Genomic DNA, 17,120 nt, shown 5'->3' with positions numbered 1-17,120 from the left:
GCCATCAGCGCGGCACTGAACAGAAAAAGGGTTATCCTCCCGCCAGTGGTGAGCTTTTCAAAAAGAGGATAAGGATACCTGGGCAGTGTAATAGTCAGTCTAACCGGACGGAACGTTCCACATATCCCAATTCCATATATATATATATATATATATATATGTGCATGGGTGGTAGTGTTGGAGCGAGGAGTGAGTACCATCCGTTATACTGGAAGCATTTCTCCACCCAAAACCAGTATCCAAATGCAATGGCGCACGCCAATCCCATGGACGGCAATGCGCCGATAGACCAAGGCGGCGATAAGAAAAGAAGATCCATTGTTAACACCAGGGCCGGAATGGCATGGAATCCAATATCTGTGGCCATGAAACACTTGTCTCAGTATTCTGACTCAAAAGGAACATACCCCTGGGATTTCCACGGAACGAAAGAGAGAAATTGTAACCCCAACACTCACCCGCCGCTGTCGACAATTCCACCCATTCAGGCTTCACAAGCCGTGTATCAATCTGTACGAAATACCTTGTTAGGTGGGTTTGATACGGCGGCTGGGGATATCGCGAGTGGAGCTTACAATTCTCAAGCCCCAGTAGAGGATACTGATCAACACCTCCATCGGTGCGCTACATACCAGAAGCATGTTCTTGAGGGCAAAGAGACGCGACGACAGCAGGAGGTCCGCGGCGAGGCCTACCAGACTTGTCAAGGTAGCCATGGAGAGACCAATAATGGTCAGGTACTGGAAATGCCATCCGTAGGCCTCGTTTCTTAGGTGCTATTAGCCAAGAAGAGCAGGACTCGTTTTCGTTCTCCTGCTTTTCTGGGGGGAAATACGCACGCTAAGTTCGGATGCTCTATGATGCTTCCAAAGGGTAAGGCCAACGACTGCGCATGCAGATGGAAACGGGGGAATATCATATCATATTTTATTTTATATTTTCTTTTTCTTTTTCTTTTTTCTCTCTTTTGTTTATGTACATCCACAGAGAGACGTAAAACACTTACTAATTGAAGGACAATGCGAAACTTGACAGCGCAGTTATCTGGAAACACACAACACAATCAGTCGGTCAATATATTTTGACCATCCGTCGGTTTTCGGCATGTGTTGTCATGGAAAAGGCTTTCACTAACATGAATAACAGCAGAAAAACCACGCGAGGGAGAGGGAAGACTCTGAAGAGGATGTTTGGCAATAAGGAGAGACTCAAGAGGAAGCGAGGCGGTTCTCATCGTGCCCGAGCTCATATATAGAATCGTGCTGAAGAAGTTTGATGTAGCTAGATAGTCAACAACGACGAGTTGGAAGGTTTAGTTATCTACTTTTCGGTAGCTCTTGGGTAGTTATTCCTTTTACTTTTATATCTTTTTTCCCTTCTCTTGGTTTTTCCAAAACAGTGGGTATCTGCCAAAGTTGCAATAATACGGGGGGGTTGATGCGTAGAGACGGTACAGCTGTATTAGAGCGCGGGAGACGCGGGGGGGGGGGTTGGGGGGAGAAGCAGCTTCTGAGAGACATCTGATGAGCTGGGTTGTCGTCGTTTTCATGGAGTGGACTTACAGCAAAAGATCCGTCCATAAATCTGACTAAAAGGTTAGTTGATAACTAACTAACTAAACTAACTAGTTAGATAGTTAGTTGGTTCTCGCCTTGGCCAAGGCACAAGCCACAGAGTCGAATCAGAGCAGCTAAGCAAACCAGTTATTAGTGTAGATTTTGATTCTTTCGCTTCCAATCTGTGACGTAGTTAGCTTGTTAAAGTGGTTGGAGTTTGAGTGGCTGCATGGGTTAACTAAGCTGTTAGGCTTTTAGTTTACTTGTTAGGGTTTGGAACTTTGATTCGACGTATTTAATTGTGAGATTTCTCTCGGCTCACCCGGCAGTCCTCAAAGCTCTCTCTCTAGATAACTTGCTCCGTACAAGAAGTCTGATGTACCTCTAGATGTCATGGTGGTTTTGCACACACCCACACAACTACAGATCGCGAGTAAGTAAAATATCTCAGTTCACATTTGATGTACTTAGTTAATTAACAAGATAACTATAACTTAGTTATTTAACTAAATATTTCCTTTGGTGCCAGTCAAAAAAGTCTCTGGTAACTAGGCCAAAATGATTTCCTGCCCTCGTCCACTTGCCCAGCAACTCGGCACATCCTACCCATCTACATACATACGTACATATATATGGGCTGCAGGTTACAAATTACCCCCGTACCCAGTTAGATTTTGCTGGCTATTCTCAAATCAGGTCCTCGGGATCATCCTGAAGTCATCGCTGAAGTCGTGGATCTCCTTGTATATATATATATATATATATTCCCAAGCGGTAATAGTTATACATAGGACACGCCTATGGACCTCTCTGCCCTGTTGTTTCACGTTCCTCATTTACATCTGGCTAAACAAATTAAACAATCATGATTGATTGATTACTTAGTTAACTAGCGATAGAATCGGACCAAAGATTATCTCTGGGCTCTTGATATCAAGCCGGTTTTTAATATAAACATTTCTTCCCCTCCTAATTCTCCACTTCACCTGCGGTGTTCGATCAGATCGGATCAGATCGGATCAGATCATCTGTTGGCCTCTCCTGTTTGGCCTCAACGAAGAAATCATCATTCAAAAAAAAAAAAAAAAAAAAAAAAAAAAAAAAAAAAAAAAACCTCACCACTCAAACTTTCATTATTCCCCGACTCTTATATGAGGTCCGGTTGATTAGCGATCTTCCGGCTGCCTCCTCCCGTCTCCAGACCTTATATACTGGTGGAACCTTCCGTTAAGGCGCTTCTGAAAGCCACATATTTGACTGGCAAATGTTCTCATCCAGAGAGACCCTGTGTCTCCTTGCCACAACAGAGAAGCCGAAATGGTTGTTGGTATGTATCTCGCGTCTAGGCGATTGTGTATGTTTTCTCTCCATGTATCTGCCACCCACAGATATTCCCCCCCAGATCACGCATATCTCGAAAAATGAAATAGTAAAGATGAATTCAATTTATATTTCCGTCCAACAACTCAGCCGACTGCACTGACCCCAAATTAGCGGCGGCGAGGAAGAGCCGGTTTGCATGACTGTCACCCCCAGAGGGCTGTGTGAGATTTTAGCATCCACCGTAAAGTCGGAGGACGGGCTAAGTGGCAAGGCACAAATTTTTGTTGCAGCAGCTCACTGAGCACATCCCGCCTTGTATCTCAGGGCATTCAAAATGATTTTCTTGTGTCCAAATCTGCCTCCTTGACACTTTGGCTTGTGCGGGAACTCATTCCACGCAGACAGTGATGGATCTAATGAATATACCCTCACCGGTTGATTTTCCACGATGACGGAATTCCAGCTGGCACACAGCACCCAAGAAGTCCAACAAGGATCATCTATTGAGTTTGTGCAAGCATCAAGAGTTCTCTCCGCCCCTTGCTTTGGAATCGGATGCAACTCCACATGGCATTCCACTTCGATTTTCAATGCCTAGGAAGAGAGTGTGTATGTCCCGACACTGGGAACCAGTTCCTACAAGCATCTGCCTCTTAAATCCAAGCGCTTTTCCTACCCATCACTCTCCGATCCGTCCTTGACCACCCCAGGAAAGCTGCCACTCCCACAAGTTTCAACTGTAGCTGGAATCTTCAACCCCATTCCTAGTCTGCGACGAACCAGTATCTCAACCCGTTTTTCTCCCATTAGCGAGAACAATGGCCACTTGATAACGACGACAGACGGTTTCCAGACGGAAAATATGGAAGAGGATATAGTTAGAGCCCTCTCCATTGTGCGGCAGGATCCTGCTACTTTGTTCCCCCCCCCATCCAGTCACAAGTGGAATAGCTTATAGTTAGTAAACCAACTACTTATGACTAACCTAGAACGATTCGACCAAACCATGGCATTGACGCAGTTTCGAGACGGAGAATTCCTGGGCTGATTCTCCCGACAACTCGTTCTTGGTAGTATTTCCCCAGAACGCATATGTAAGTCTAACCATTCCATCCCACATGCCACCAATATGTAGGTATTGCTGTCTCTGGAAATGTCAGCACATGATCAACATTTATTCTTGATTATCCGCAGAACACCATTCAGACTCATGCAGAGTGTCAATAAGTTGGTGTCGTATTTTCGTTGCGAGCATCTGCACCGATTTTCCCAGGACGCTCATTATCTCAAGTAGACGCAACTGAGGAGGCCCATCTGTAATGATTCATGTGAAATGTTTTGCACAGGTAGAGCGGGAGAGAGACAGCTGCCTGAGAGTATCCAGCAAATTATGGACCAAGGTTAATATGGATATTGGAATCAAAAAAAAGGGGGGGGAGGGGAGGGGGCAAACTTGCCTCTCTGACGGTCAGTCTCATGTGTGAACAACAAAAGGCCCCAGGTTGAGATAATCACCGTTCAGAGCATTTTGATCAAAACAATGTTAACAACACTGAACTATGGCCAGTAATTAATTCATTAGCTGGGGCTCATGGAATTGCATATTGGAAAGTAAACACAACGTACCCTACCGTAATAGCCTATCTAGCTCCAACCCCAGCTCCTGCAAAACATTACAGGGAAGAAACATAACTGGAAGCAGATTCCATTAAAGTTTCGCATTTTAAGGAAGTAAAAGGAAGGTAAAGAGAGAACCAAAAAAAAGGCGATTTAGAGTAGGTATGTTTGTAGTCTATACCCACGCCCAGAAGAGTCACTAGCTAGAAATGCATAATATGCTCGTCCCAGATATAAGGTCATATAGAATAGAAGGGCATCTATCCCAACACCGACCTGGTTTGGTGTCTCAGCTATACATCTCTGCGTCTGGCTTGTTTGATTGTTTCTCATTTTCAAGGGTGTTCCCCTCGAAGTAACCCCCTCCTATCAGCGAAAAGATCATTTTTCGAAAAAAGAAAGACACCATTTTCATCATCTGCTAACCCACAAGACCACGGGAATATAAGAGAGAATTGCTAAAAAGGCCCAAACTCAAAGATTCCCCAACAAATAAAAGAGAAAAAGAACACGAAAAAGGCAAACAGAAAAGGAAAACAAAAACAAAAGAAAACATGCCACGACAATGCGCGGATTCACAAGGACACACACACACAAATACACACTCTTTTTCTCACTCATTCACTCACTCACTCTCACTCTCATACACAGACACACACACACACACACACTCTCTCTCTCACTAACCCCCCCACACCCTCCCCCCTCCCTCTCTCTCTCGCCCTCTCTCTTTCTCTCACTCACTCACACACATACACACACACACACACACACACACACACACACACACACACACACACACACACACACACACACACACACACACACACACATATATACAACACCAACACCGAAACAAAATACCCAACCAACCCAAGTCTTAAGACGAGATAACCAAGCAAAAATTGCGTAAGAAAGAAGGGCACATAAAAAGATGCTGAATTTAACCAAAAGGGGTAATTGCGTTGACCACTCTGAAACGCCGTTTCCGCAAACAGAAATCTCTCCCATCGTTGTTGTCGCAGCTGAAAAGAAAGAAGAAATTGGAGTAAAAGATAGAAAAGCAAGCGGGGAAAACGGTCATGCCTCATTTTCCCAGTCTTCACCTTCAGCGTCCTGTCCCTTGGCTCCGTGCACTTGTGAGCCACGGGGGCCCTTGACTCCATCCTTGCGAATGGGAATTTTGATACCCTGGAACGCGAAGCACTTGCTCAGAGGGGTGCTCTCGATGACGCCGGGGAACTTCTTGGCGGAGTACACTTGGAAAACATCAGAGAACACCGAGGCCAGAACTGGTGCGGATCCAACATTGATCACGGGGCTCGAAGGCGTCCCCCCGGGCGATTGCTCTTGGGACTGAGTTTGAGTGCCAACATTGACGAAGTTCATCTTTAATCTATGACGTTACGATGAATTGTTAGCGGAGTTGGTACAAGTAATGCGACAATCAATATATATGTATATATATGTGTTGTTCTCATGCATAGTGTACACAATTGGGGAAACATACCGGAATGAACCTTCTGTGCGGACACTGAGATCCTGTAGGACAAACCAGACTCCGATTTTGTCATCTGGGTCTGTGAGGCGAAACGCGCTGGCGCTCAGGCTGCCGATGAGGTTGCGGGTAAACATGCCTGTGGAGGCAGTTGAGATATGTGGCAGTGCGGATTGGGGAGCAAGAGCCTGAGTGGGAGTTCCAGGAGCATAGTATGCGCCAGTGGGGGGAAGAGCCTGGTAGTAAGTATCAGGGCCCCCTTGCTGATATTGATAGCCAGCATGAGGATTGTAACCTTGCTGTGCAGCGTAGTAGGGCGGGTACGCGGGATAGCCATGGGCCTGTGCATACGGGGGGTAGGGCATGATGTTGGCCGGAGGGGGATATGCGGAGGAGGTAGCGGTAGAGATCGAGGGGGATGTCGCGGAGTGGCGGACGAGGTTGACCTCGTTGGTGCCCTCTGCGTTCCACAGGTCGACGGTCAGGACGTAGAAAGAAGTGTCCATTTCACTATGCAACAACAGGCAACGTATTAGTAGAAAGTCATATAAATGTATAAACAAAAACTACAATAATGATATATGCAACCCACGAACGACATCGAGGTTCGCGACAGAAAGGAAATCGGGAACACACTTGATATCGATCTCCTTCTGGGTAGCAGCGTCGCGGACAATCAGTCTGATGCAGGGAGGAGGTGTAATCGGTCGCCGATCCTGTGATGGGAGATGAGTGTTAATGGAAATAGACGGAGAGATAGATAAGCTAGAGGGGGAAGATGGATGGATAATAGATTTTGGAACGGGACCGGGGGTGAGGGGTTGGGGGGGGAGGGATGTGTGGTATGTAGGTAGGTTAGAACAGACCTTGTCACCAAACCCACACATTCGAGCGCGGATGGGTTGCTGGACGACATCGAGGGAGTAGATGCGACCCTCAAAGACCGTGGAAACGGCTCGATGGGTCTCTGGAATGCCGGGCAGGGTGGCGGGGTTTGAGGAGGAATAACCATGTTGGAGGTGATCCATGGCGAGCGGTGCTGGCGGCGGTGATGGAGGATGAGGGAGGTCTTGATTCAAAGTGTACATGCTCTGAAAGCTGGTGCCTTGGCCAGATCAAGGAGGAGGAGCAGGAGGGCTTGTCCGTGGTCCTGTCCTCCAAGCGTTGGGATGTGGGATGAGGTTGAGAAGGGGATGAAGTTGTTGGAGGATGAAAGGAAGAGAAAAAATGTGAGGGCGGGTGGTTGAGCATGAGGTTTGTTACTAAGACGCCTGTTCAAACGTTAGTTAATCATTCAATAGTTAAAATGCCCATCAGAAAGGACATAGTAGTGAGTCAACTTAAAGATGTGGCAGTGCAGGCAGAAGAGAACAACAACTAACAGAGTAACAGAGTAACAGAGTAACAGAGTAACAGAGTAACCAGAGTGGCAGAGTAACAGAGTGATAGAGTGATAGAAGTATTTAGACTGGTAATTATTTTTCTTTTGGACCCAACAATAGCATTTTATTATTGTGGTCAACAAGTCAGCACAGCGTTGAGCATGCCCAGTAACCTGCTAAACAACTGAAGAACGGAGGTTGTTCAGGCGGTTGATTAGGCAGATTCGAACAAGGGAGAAATTGATTGATAAAAGAAAGAAGAAAAGAAAAGAGAACTTTGAAGATTAAAGCATGAGTGGCCTATTTTTAATCTTGATCTTGACCTTGAGCGCTCAATCTCTGGCTACATGTACAAAGTAACTCGGTGGTTTAGTGACCTGTTATGTCCACATAAACTAATCTCCGACAGATTTTGCCCCCTCAATCAACATTATTCCAAAGCCTGCTCCTATTGTTCTATTTAGGAGGAAACCCTTCCTCCCTGTTCGTTAACTCGTAATGTTTCTATTAGCCATTTAATTAGCATTTGCTGTGACATGCCAGCCCTGTGTTTCTCTACCAATCACCGCCGCCACGACCCAACCTGTCGGGTCCGCTATTCACGTATGCATGCACTTTTTTTTGCGCTTATCCTGCCAAGGGAGCTTTTTAATCCAATCGAGAAATTTTTACGCTTGTCATCTCATTATCTCTTTCTTTCCTTCTATTATTACTCCGTATCTTTATAAAATTTCTACGGATTAGTTTCAATTAGAGTTACTATAGTACATACAAAATACAGTGCTCATCGGCTCAATGTGCGCATACACAGGTGTGTTCTCTCAAAATGAATCATGAATCAGATAGAAGAGAAACATCTCTACTCCCTACCTATATCATAATTCTGATGCCACGTATATCCACCTCGAGGAGCAGCCTCCCTCACTAGCTCCTCGATATACTCCATCCCATCTCGCGGTGGGCGCCCTAGAAGCTCCCCCATCAGCGGATCCACTGTCGCCGCCTCCCCTTGCCCCACCGCATCCAGCAAACTAGCCCACACCTCCCAGAATCGGGCAGATTTCCCGCCACGGCCCTCCTTGGCGTCGTTTCGCGCCACAACAGCCGCATACTTATCCCGCGGGACTTGCTGCACCGCAATCTTCGTGCCTGTCGCACGGGTTAGTGTCGTGGCGAGGTCAGCAAAAGTGTACGCACGGGGACCAGTCAGGAGGGCGATGTTATCGTCATTTCTGATGAGGGAGGAGAGGGTGGACGGGTCGCGCAGCATGAGTTTGGCGGTTGCCTCGCCAAGCTCGGTGCGGGGGGTCCAGGTGATGAGCCCGTCAGTGGGGATGTAGATGATGGTTGTGTCCGGGTACCAGGCCGAGAAAATGGGGAAGGCATCTGCGTAGATGCCTTCGCGCACAGAGGTATAGGGGACGCCAGATCTAAAAGGGGAAAGCGGAGGATCAATATCAAAGTGAAACGGTTGAACGCAGCGAATGGGCGGAATAAACCTTTTCAGTTGCTCCTCCGTGATAAGATGTGCAGCCTGCACAATAGCCTTTGAATCCGATTTGTACCCGCCGAATGCCAGGCTGGAGTAATATACCTGCAACAGGTAGAAGCATAGGAAGTAAGTACTCATCTTAACACTTTTCCGACAACAACAACAACAATAATAATATAAAAATATATTTAATTAATTAAAAGGAAGATAAAGGGGGGAAAAAATTAATCAGTCAACTCATACATGGCCAACCGTAGCTTTCTTGGCTGCCTCAATAACATTTGAGTGTTGCTGAGCCCTCCTGGTTACATCTACGGTGGGAGTGGACACGAAGAACAACCGCTCGACACCTTTGAAGGCTTTCTCCAACCCTGACAGGTCGTCGTAGTCAGTGATGCGGAATTGGGTACCGGGATAGTCTTTCTGGAGCTCGTCTGCGGCTTCAGCACGGGACGAGGAAGCTATGATCTGAGCAGGGTCGTTGACGGATTTGTAGAGGGTCGCAAGGACAGAGGCTCCAAGGCCGCTAGTTGAGCCAGTAACTAGGTAATTGGCAGTTGTCATGATATGCGATTGAGACAGGATATGTATGTATTATTCTGTATGTTGGGACGTCTTCATGTATGGAGTAATATGGAGAACCCAGGCGAGGACGCTGGATTATATCACCGATTTATATATCACATAAAAAGAGTAACATCAAAACAGACCACACATCTGGGGAAGAGGCTTAAAAGCCAGTGCATGGATTCAACCCATTCTGCACCCCCAGTCAAACCTTCCCCTTGAAAATGGCTGATAATAGTTCTTTCTTCTTCTCCGGCATTTTCCCAATTGCTAATTTCTGCTTAATCCTTGCCATGGCCTCCTCCAATGCGTAAATCGGGGTAGGATCAAAGGGCTCTGCAGAAATCGTAATAGACGGCGGCGCGCCTGTTGCCAGGTAGTTATCAGGGCAACAAACTATGTTAATTGACGTGAAAATATTAGTCACCGTCAAGCTTCAACGTGCTGCTCGCAAGGTCGCAAGATTGCAAGGTTACGATTGCAGGCAAATCATTGACTCTTGGTATAATAGTTGCTTGCGGATATTTGTTAGTTGTGTTCATTATGTACCGCGGCTGGCGGGAATGCACATAGCTAGAACTGCCAGTGGATACCTCGCTTCACAGTTAGTTAAAATAGTTAGTTACTTCGGAAAGTTTGTAACCCAGGAACTTGAAACTGGGACCTTGCGCCGGGGACAGACATCGATGATTATTAATAGTAGAATCTGAATTAATCAGCTTTTTTAGAGAACGCTGGAAACTGAACTTCCAAGATTCATGAAATGGACGGATGAATGCAGCCCTTAATTAACCAGAACTATAGGAAATTTGAGACAATCTGCTGCAATCGAATCTGACCTGGATCTTGACCCAAACAAAGCCATGGAGGGGCAGCTTGGTTCAGAGCTTGCAGATAGATGATGATTGGTTTCTTTTGTCCATTTCCAGGCTTTTCATAAAATACTAGTGGAATAAGGGTTTTTTGTGGCCATCCTTTCCAAGGTTCAACTGCGTAAGCTTTCTTCCTTTCATCTTGAGTTTCCGGATAAGAAAAAGAAAGGTTTTCATAAGCTTGTCTCGCTGAAAGCAAATCACATCAGAATGTCCATGCCCATTCCTTTGCGAGATATAATATCATCGTCCCATTCGTTAGTTATTCTGCGGGGAGAAAGTTTTGAGAGGTTTGAAAGGGTTTGAGAGAATTGAGAGATTTTTCCATTGAACGGATTAACGGTGCGTTGCTTCCGGGATGTTATTGTTCCATTTCCGAACATGTCACATGGCCAACATAATCCGGCTTAGTAATCAGGCGGGGTCAGCTGCCACAAAAAGGCGGGGGAAAAGGAGAAACCAACCAGAGCCCGGAAGAATTCCCAGGTTGAAGCCGGAACATCTGCACCCTAAAATGCCTGAGAAATAATATTACAGGAGTTGTTCTCCCCCTAAAAGAAGGGGAGAGGAAAGAGAGAGAGAGAGAGAGAGAGAGAGAGAGAGAGAGAGAGAGAGAGAGAGAGATCCGCAAGCTGAAAACGAATCCTTTAGCGGCGCAGCTGGAAAGAAATTTATCAGCTCATAGGTGAAGAGGATGAGGCGCATTTGGATTGCGAATCCAATTAGCAGCGTTCCGGCGCCGAGGATAACATACCTAGGCACTTCAACTCTGGGCCGCGGAGAGAATAATGCAGAGATATCAATACTCGCTATTATCGTGCTCCCTTGTACGGCATAACCACACTAGTTGTTAGCTAATTAATGGGGAATACGGATTGAATTTAGCTGAGCGGGGTTGCCCGGATACACGTAGACATAGAAAGGGATGCAATTTAAAGCCTCGCATTCCATCTTCCCACATCCCTCCCCTTTTCACCCACTCCGTACTTCATGCCCTCTTTCACGGTCTCACCTAGATAATTTAAACTCCGCAAGCACAAGCAATGGCATCTCATCCCCCCAGCTCATGCTGCGCTAGCGGCTTCAAGCACGAAGGCACAGCCTCAGGCGTGGTCAAAAAAATCAGCGACTGTATATATAGATACATCCCCGAACTCTTGAACCGTACATACCAATACCGATTGACCAACTGACTAACTATGCCAATCATAAACATGTTCCAGTCGACGCATACTTCTCCTATCCCAGCACCGCCAACCCAGATAAAGCCATCATCATCTTCACCGATGTCCTAGGCCTGTACGACAACGCCAAATTTCTCGCCGACGACTATGCTTCCCGCGGCTACTTGGTCGTCATGCCGGACCTGTTCGGCGGCAAACCCCTCACAATCAACCAGTTCGAGGGCGGCCAAGTCGACATCATGGCCTGGCTGAAAGATTACACCCCAGAAACCGTCGATCCGATTGCTGCTGCAACGATACAGCACGTGCGGGAGACACTGGGGATTAAAAAAGTTGGAGCAGCGGGATATTGCTTTGGTGCTAAGGTTTGTTCTGATCCCATGTGGAGGTGAGGTGGGAGGGCTTCGGTTAAGGGAAACGGAGACCGCAAATTGAGATACAGGAAACATGAGAGAGAGAGAGAGAGAGAGAGAGAGAGAGAGCTAATTCGATGCTTTGTAAATACAGTATGTGACACGATTCATGAAGGGGTCTGGAACCGTTGACGTGGGATATGTCGCCCATCCATCCTTCGTCACCTCGGAGGAACTGGCAGCCATTCAAGGACCCTACGCTATTTCAGCTGCCGGTGAGTAGTTAAGTGCATGCCTGCACTCTCCATCGATCGTTACATATACAGTACCATCACCCCCTACACTACTCCTCTCCAACTAACAAATATGTCGCAAATTAGAAACCGATTCCATTTTCCCCTCGAGCCTTCGTCACCAATCCGAAGAAATCCTCGCCAAAGTCAGCCAGCCCTGGCAGATCAACCTATTCTCCGGCGTCGTGCACGGCTTTGCTGTCCGTGGCGACCTAAGCAATAAGGTTGTTAAGTTCGCGAAGGAACAGGCATTCCTGCAGGCTGTCGCTTGGTTTGAGGAGCATCTCTAAATGCCCACAAAATGGGGCTGGACACTATTGGATATTCCCGCGTCGTTTGCCGCTTGTTCTAATGGTACCTCTACCTTGGACGAACTGTCTGTGATATAACACCAATGGAGATAAAAAGATAAAATCCATGCTATGACAACTTTGTAGAACCTTCTTAAATGGAGCTAAGTAGTGTCATTATTTTTCAATTGGTTGCTGTTGATCCAGCACTTCTAAACCAACATGACATGGATTCATAGTTTCGGTATTTCAGGAACATTTGACAGATACCATAGTTATATAAACTATGTGAGCAAAAGCATCGGCACTGAACCTTTTACTTTTCTTTTCTTTTCTTTTCTTTTCTTTTTTCTTTTCTTTTCTTTTCTTTTTTTCTTTGTCTTTTTTCTTTTTTTTCTTTTTTTCTTTTTCTTTTTTTTTTTTTTCGCTTGCGTAGTAATCAACCAGCCAGAAATCTACTCTGCCCAAGAATTCACCTTGAGTCAAGGTTCCTCCGAAAGTTTCCAATCCCAGACACAGCTTGTACCCTCTACACGAGAGTGATTTTCGTACATACCCCTCCTGCACTCTAATGGCTACTGAAGGAATATGTGTTGAATTGGGATATGCGAAAGCGAACAACTCTCTTACCGGGAAGTCGCGCATGCGTTATTTTCCCCACATTTAGCCGCCTAGTTACATACAACCTCTACGTAAATGTCTAACGAGGACCTTAAAGGTGAAAAAAAGCAAAGGAACAACAGCAAAAAATGCTAACTGGTAAATGTCCGAGCCTCCTCCGCGAACAAGCAGCCGAGCGGTCCGAAAACGAAACGAATCTAATTTATTATCCATATATCTAGATTGGAAAAAATATATATATAAATAAAAAATATATAAATAAAAAAGAATAAAAAACTGGGATGGAAGCGACAAATCCCAGCTCCCTTGACCCCACATGTGTAATTGAGTGCCAGTAATTCCCATGAGCTCTTACTCCGAACAACAGTATTCATTGATTATCGTCCAGTAATAAACCCTATCCTTGGGCGGGAAAGATCGGACCAATTCCAGTCGAGAGAAAGTAGATAAGCTTTGTCCACGCAGCAACTAAGCCTCTTTGAGTTTAGCCCCCAGAGTTAGGTTTGAACCCTATCTTCGCGTTACTTCAAGCATGGAATTGAGCACTGCTATTGGTGGAAGGTTTTTTTTTTTTTTTTTATGCGCCCCAAGTTATCTGAAGGTTCAACGTACAAACGAACGTCTTTTGAAACTTTTATCATGGTTCCATCCATACCTAGGCAAATGAAGTGACTCCTACCATGGGACAAAAAGGAAGCAACAAAAAGTCTCAGCCATAATCTGGCGGAAGGGAATATTGACATGGCAGGCATGACCCCATGCATTAGAACATCATGAGAACAAGGACGACATCCTGTTAACATACTCGACGAACAGATGCCAGCAAGTCCCAAGAAAAAGAGCTAACACAGCTTCATCCAATAACTTCTTCCGTTTCATCAATGATCTCCTCCATAATCTCCTCAACAACTGTGCCCTCCGTCTCTACCTCTTTCTTGGCGGCCGCAGCAACATCCTCCTCCCTCTCTAGACCCAGCACATCAATCTCCTCATCCAGCATTTCCTTCTCCCGACGCACCCAAGCGGTCCATTCGTTGAGGACTCTCTTACGCATCTCGACGATGGCCGTGTTGGCAATATCGACAGCGTATTTGTCTTCTTCGTCGAACTCGCGGGAGTATTCGCGTAGGTTCTTGCGGGTTTGCTTTTGCTCCTCCTTGCTGAGGAATGTTGGAGGCCGTGGGCGCCAGAGGAATTGTTTGAACTTCTCTGTAGGATGTTCGGCCAGGGTGGTGCCGGAGAATGTATGGATGTTGTAACCGTTTTCCAACTGTTTGTGATAGGAATTGGTTTGTTCAGTGAGCTTTTGAAGTTCCCTTTTACGTAGAAGAAAGAGGAACAAGGAGAATCAAAAGTGAAAAAGATCAAACTTACAGTGTGAGTCCAGGCGCTGGCACTGCTGACAACATAGCGGCCAGTGGGGTCCCAATCAATATCGGTGACGCCGTAATGATCGGTAGTTTTCATTAGCTGGAGATTGGCAGAAAGGTCCTTCTCGTTCTCTTGCTTCTCGCCCTCAAAATCTAGGTCCCAGAAGTCGAGATCGAAATTTTGTTGTGAGTGGACAGTGGCAACAACAACGAACCGGCCTTTGGGAGACCAATATATGCCGTTGCTCGTCTTCTTCTCGATGGTGCGGATGAGTTTGAAGTTGCCGATGCCGGAAACCTTGACCTTCTCAGGGCAAAAGAATGAAACTGCGGTTTTGGGCGCGATTGCAGCACCTGGAGTAGCTTCACCTGTTGTGATCAGAACGAATCGATCACCATTGGGTTCCCAGGCGAAGTTGATCACGGGATCTTTGATTGAATCCACAACCTCAACAGGCACTCCCTTCTCCTTGACACGGAAGATTTCGAGGTTTGTGGCGAGGGACTTCTTAGATTTGGAATGTCGGTCAACTTTGACACAGAGGTAGGCACCCTGCGATTGCCAGTGCAGTTTAACGTCGGTAACATGAAAGAGATTTCTTGTTCGAACAATTTGCTTCGAAGGAATGCTCATCAAACCAACTTTGGCTGGGTTACTGTCCATCTCGGGAGTCCAGAAGGATAATAGCTGTTCGTACTCCTTGATGCCTTCACGTTGAGGGGTGGCGGGGGCCCACTCGAAATCCTTAACTTTTTCAATTTTAATAGAGGCCTTGTCGAGGAGACTCATGCGTGGCAGTTCATAAACAGATATAGATTGACCTGGAAGCATCCGGGCCACGTATTTCTCGTCTGCAGACCACTTAAACGCAGGCCATTGGATCTTCTTCTTCACAGCCTCTCCCTCCGGGCCTGAAGCGGCCGGAACGTCATGATTGACAAAAGATCGTAATGGCTTGCCCGTAGTGATGTCCCAAATAATAAAATGCTTGCCGTCTTCTTCGTAAGATAGGATCGGGTGCGGTCCTTCGATCTGAATGGGGCGTGCTGACCAGGTAGTCAAGTAACTTTCACCGGGGGAGAACTCGATGAGCTGAACGAAGGGGTGGGGGAATTGCTTTTCTTTAGTGAATTGCGGGCCTCCCCAGAGCTGTACGCCTTGAGGATGAACCGATGCGAGGTAGGTCCCCTGCGGAGACCACTGTACGAAAAGCTGTGTCCAATGATCCCTATCTACGATATTCTCTGGTGGGTCCTTTTTCATGTTCCAGAACACCCCAACTTTGTCCCCTCGGTACATGGTAAATTGGTCGCGGGCATTGGGGTCACCTAGCCATGATCTGAGATGATCTTTTTCGCGAAATGGTTCGATGGTGGGTGGTTTATATTCCTCATCAACACGGCCTTCACGTCCATACCGATCGATATCCGTCAGCTTATTAACAGCCAATGTATGTTTCTTATCAAGAGGGGTGCCGTGAAGATGTTTAGTGGCCTCGAGGGCCTGTTCGGGAGATTCGTATTCAACAAATGCGAATCTAAAAAATACATGGAGTAAAAGTCAGCAGCCCGTCAACAGATTTGATGATATTGGTTTTTATTTTTTTTTTATTATTTTTATAATAATAGTTCATTTTTTTTTCCCTTTGGTAACACACCCTTCGGTCATCTGCTCCTCGTTCATGGGCATAAAAATGGCATCTTCGCTCGTCCGGCCAACGGTATTCAATTTTTTCAACATGAATTTGATAAGTCGTGGTTTGCTCTCCTCCGGCACAATTGGCAGGCCATCAATAACAACGAAGGCATCCAAGCTTTCTTCCAGTCGTACTTCATATTGCGCTTTGAGGTCTATTGACAAAAATAATAGAAAAATTCATTCCATTAGCGATTGGGGGATCTCAAAAATGACCACCACCGTGGACTGATTGTTTGGGCAAGATAAGAGAGCACACCCACCTGAAAAGTCGATCTCTAACTCCTCCTCGTGGAGATCCTGCTCTGAAAGGGTGTCAAAGCTCGGTGCCATGGTGACAGGAGACAGGAAGCGCTAGATGGCTGATGTACAAGAGGAGAGGACTTATCTGCACAGGAGGCAGACGAGGGGGTGAAGGCGACGAGTCCGACGTTCTTTCAATTTCTCCAGAGTTTCTTCGTTTTTCGTTCGCCTTGAAGTTCTGATGTTCAGGCTAATATGTGTTGTTGTGTTGTGTGTGTGGAAGCACGCCATTCCAAATACGGAATAGTTGCTATAATTTCAGCTGATTAATCCATTTTATATCACGTGATTGTTAGCTGACTTAATCCTGACTCATCCCATCTTCAAGCTTCAAAACAATCACAATGAAACCCATGGAGATATCTATACAGACTACACATAAACATCATTCACAGCTTAATCACCACCAGTATTTCACCACCAGTATTTCTCTAATCTAAACCCCCTCTCCAAGGCCAGCTACCATCTATATCCTGCATTTTCCTTCTACCCGGGGGGGATGCGTTGGTTGTGGTCGGTGCTGGACTGCTCGCCTGTTCGTAGGTTGCTGGCGGTTCCCTACAGGGTCATCGGGTCATAGGGCCATCAATTATTACCAGCCCTGAAGAACCGGCAGACAACCAACTCATCATCATCCACTTCGATTTCTCTCTTTGTTATCCCACCTCTCTTCTGTTTAGACTCTTACTTTGCTCCTGTATAC

At 46.2% G+C, this 17,120-nt stretch overlaps 7 protein-coding genes across 7 annotated transcripts; 3 read left to right on the top strand and 4 right to left on the bottom strand.

The window, feature by feature from the left end:
• Window positions 1-164: 164 nt before the first annotated feature.
• PADG_12402 (uncharacterized protein) lies at window positions 165-773 on the top strand (the record flags this gene model as incomplete). Its single annotated transcript, XM_010765117.1, has 1 exon — window positions 165-773. The coding sequence occupies one exon, from the start codon at window positions 165-167 to the stop codon at window positions 771-773; it is 609 nt and encodes a 202-aa protein (XP_010763419.1).
• Window positions 774-3,327: 2,554 nt separating this feature from the next.
• PADG_08038 (uncharacterized protein) lies at window positions 3,328-3,837 on the top strand (the record flags this gene model as incomplete). The annotated part of the gene is made up of 2 exons (XM_010764990.1): window positions 3,328-3,405; window positions 3,478-3,837. 2 exons carry the CDS (start codon window positions 3,328-3,330, stop codon window positions 3,835-3,837), a joined length of 438 nt encoding a protein of 145 aa, XP_010763292.1.
• Window positions 3,838-5,576: 1,739 nt separating this feature from the next.
• PADG_08037 (uncharacterized protein) lies at window positions 5,577-7,082 on the bottom strand (the record flags this gene model as incomplete). Its single annotated transcript, XM_010765073.1, has 4 exons — window positions 5,577-5,892; window positions 6,007-6,504; window positions 6,631-6,710; window positions 6,861-7,082. 4 exons carry the CDS (start codon window positions 7,080-7,082, stop codon window positions 5,577-5,579), a joined length of 1,116 nt encoding a protein of 371 aa, XP_010763375.1.
• Window positions 7,083-8,235: 1,153 nt separating this feature from the next.
• On the bottom strand, window positions 8,236-9,432 carry PADG_08036 (uncharacterized protein; the record flags this gene model as incomplete). The annotated part of the gene is made up of 2 exons (XM_010764989.1): window positions 8,236-8,970; window positions 9,112-9,432. The coding sequence occupies 2 exons, from the start codon at window positions 9,430-9,432 to the stop codon at window positions 8,236-8,238; spliced, it is 1,056 nt and encodes a 351-aa protein (XP_010763291.1).
• Window positions 9,433-9,640: 208 nt separating this feature from the next.
• PADG_08035 (uncharacterized protein) lies at window positions 9,641-9,977 on the bottom strand (the record flags this gene model as incomplete). The annotated part of the gene is made up of 2 exons (XM_010764988.1): window positions 9,641-9,801; window positions 9,863-9,977. 2 exons carry the CDS (start codon window positions 9,975-9,977, stop codon window positions 9,641-9,643), a joined length of 276 nt encoding a protein of 91 aa, XP_010763290.1.
• Window positions 9,978-11,350: 1,373 nt separating this feature from the next.
• On the top strand, window positions 11,351-12,427 carry PADG_08034 (uncharacterized protein; the record flags this gene model as incomplete). Its single annotated transcript, XM_010765072.1, has 4 exons — window positions 11,351-11,438; window positions 11,531-11,856; window positions 11,999-12,119; window positions 12,225-12,427. 4 exons carry the CDS (start codon window positions 11,351-11,353, stop codon window positions 12,425-12,427), a joined length of 738 nt encoding a protein of 245 aa, XP_010763374.1.
• Window positions 12,428-13,901: 1,474 nt separating this feature from the next.
• Window positions 13,902-16,447, bottom strand: PADG_08033 (eukaryotic translation initiation factor 3 subunit B; the record flags this gene model as incomplete). Its single annotated transcript, XM_010765071.1, has 4 exons — window positions 13,902-14,318; window positions 14,423-15,956; window positions 16,077-16,269; window positions 16,378-16,447. The coding sequence occupies 4 exons, from the start codon at window positions 16,445-16,447 to the stop codon at window positions 13,902-13,904; spliced, it is 2,214 nt and encodes a 737-aa protein (XP_010763373.1).
• Window positions 16,448-17,120: the final 673 nt, after the last annotated feature.

This window comes from Paracoccidioides brasiliensis (genome assembly GCF_000150735.1).
Source record: "Paracoccidioides brasiliensis Pb18 unplaced genomic scaffold supercont2.13, whole genome shotgun sequence".
Classification (NCBI taxonomy): domain Eukaryota; kingdom Fungi; phylum Ascomycota; class Eurotiomycetes; order Onygenales; family Ajellomycetaceae; genus Paracoccidioides; species Paracoccidioides brasiliensis.
This window is presented reverse-complemented; position numbering and strand designations above follow the sequence as displayed.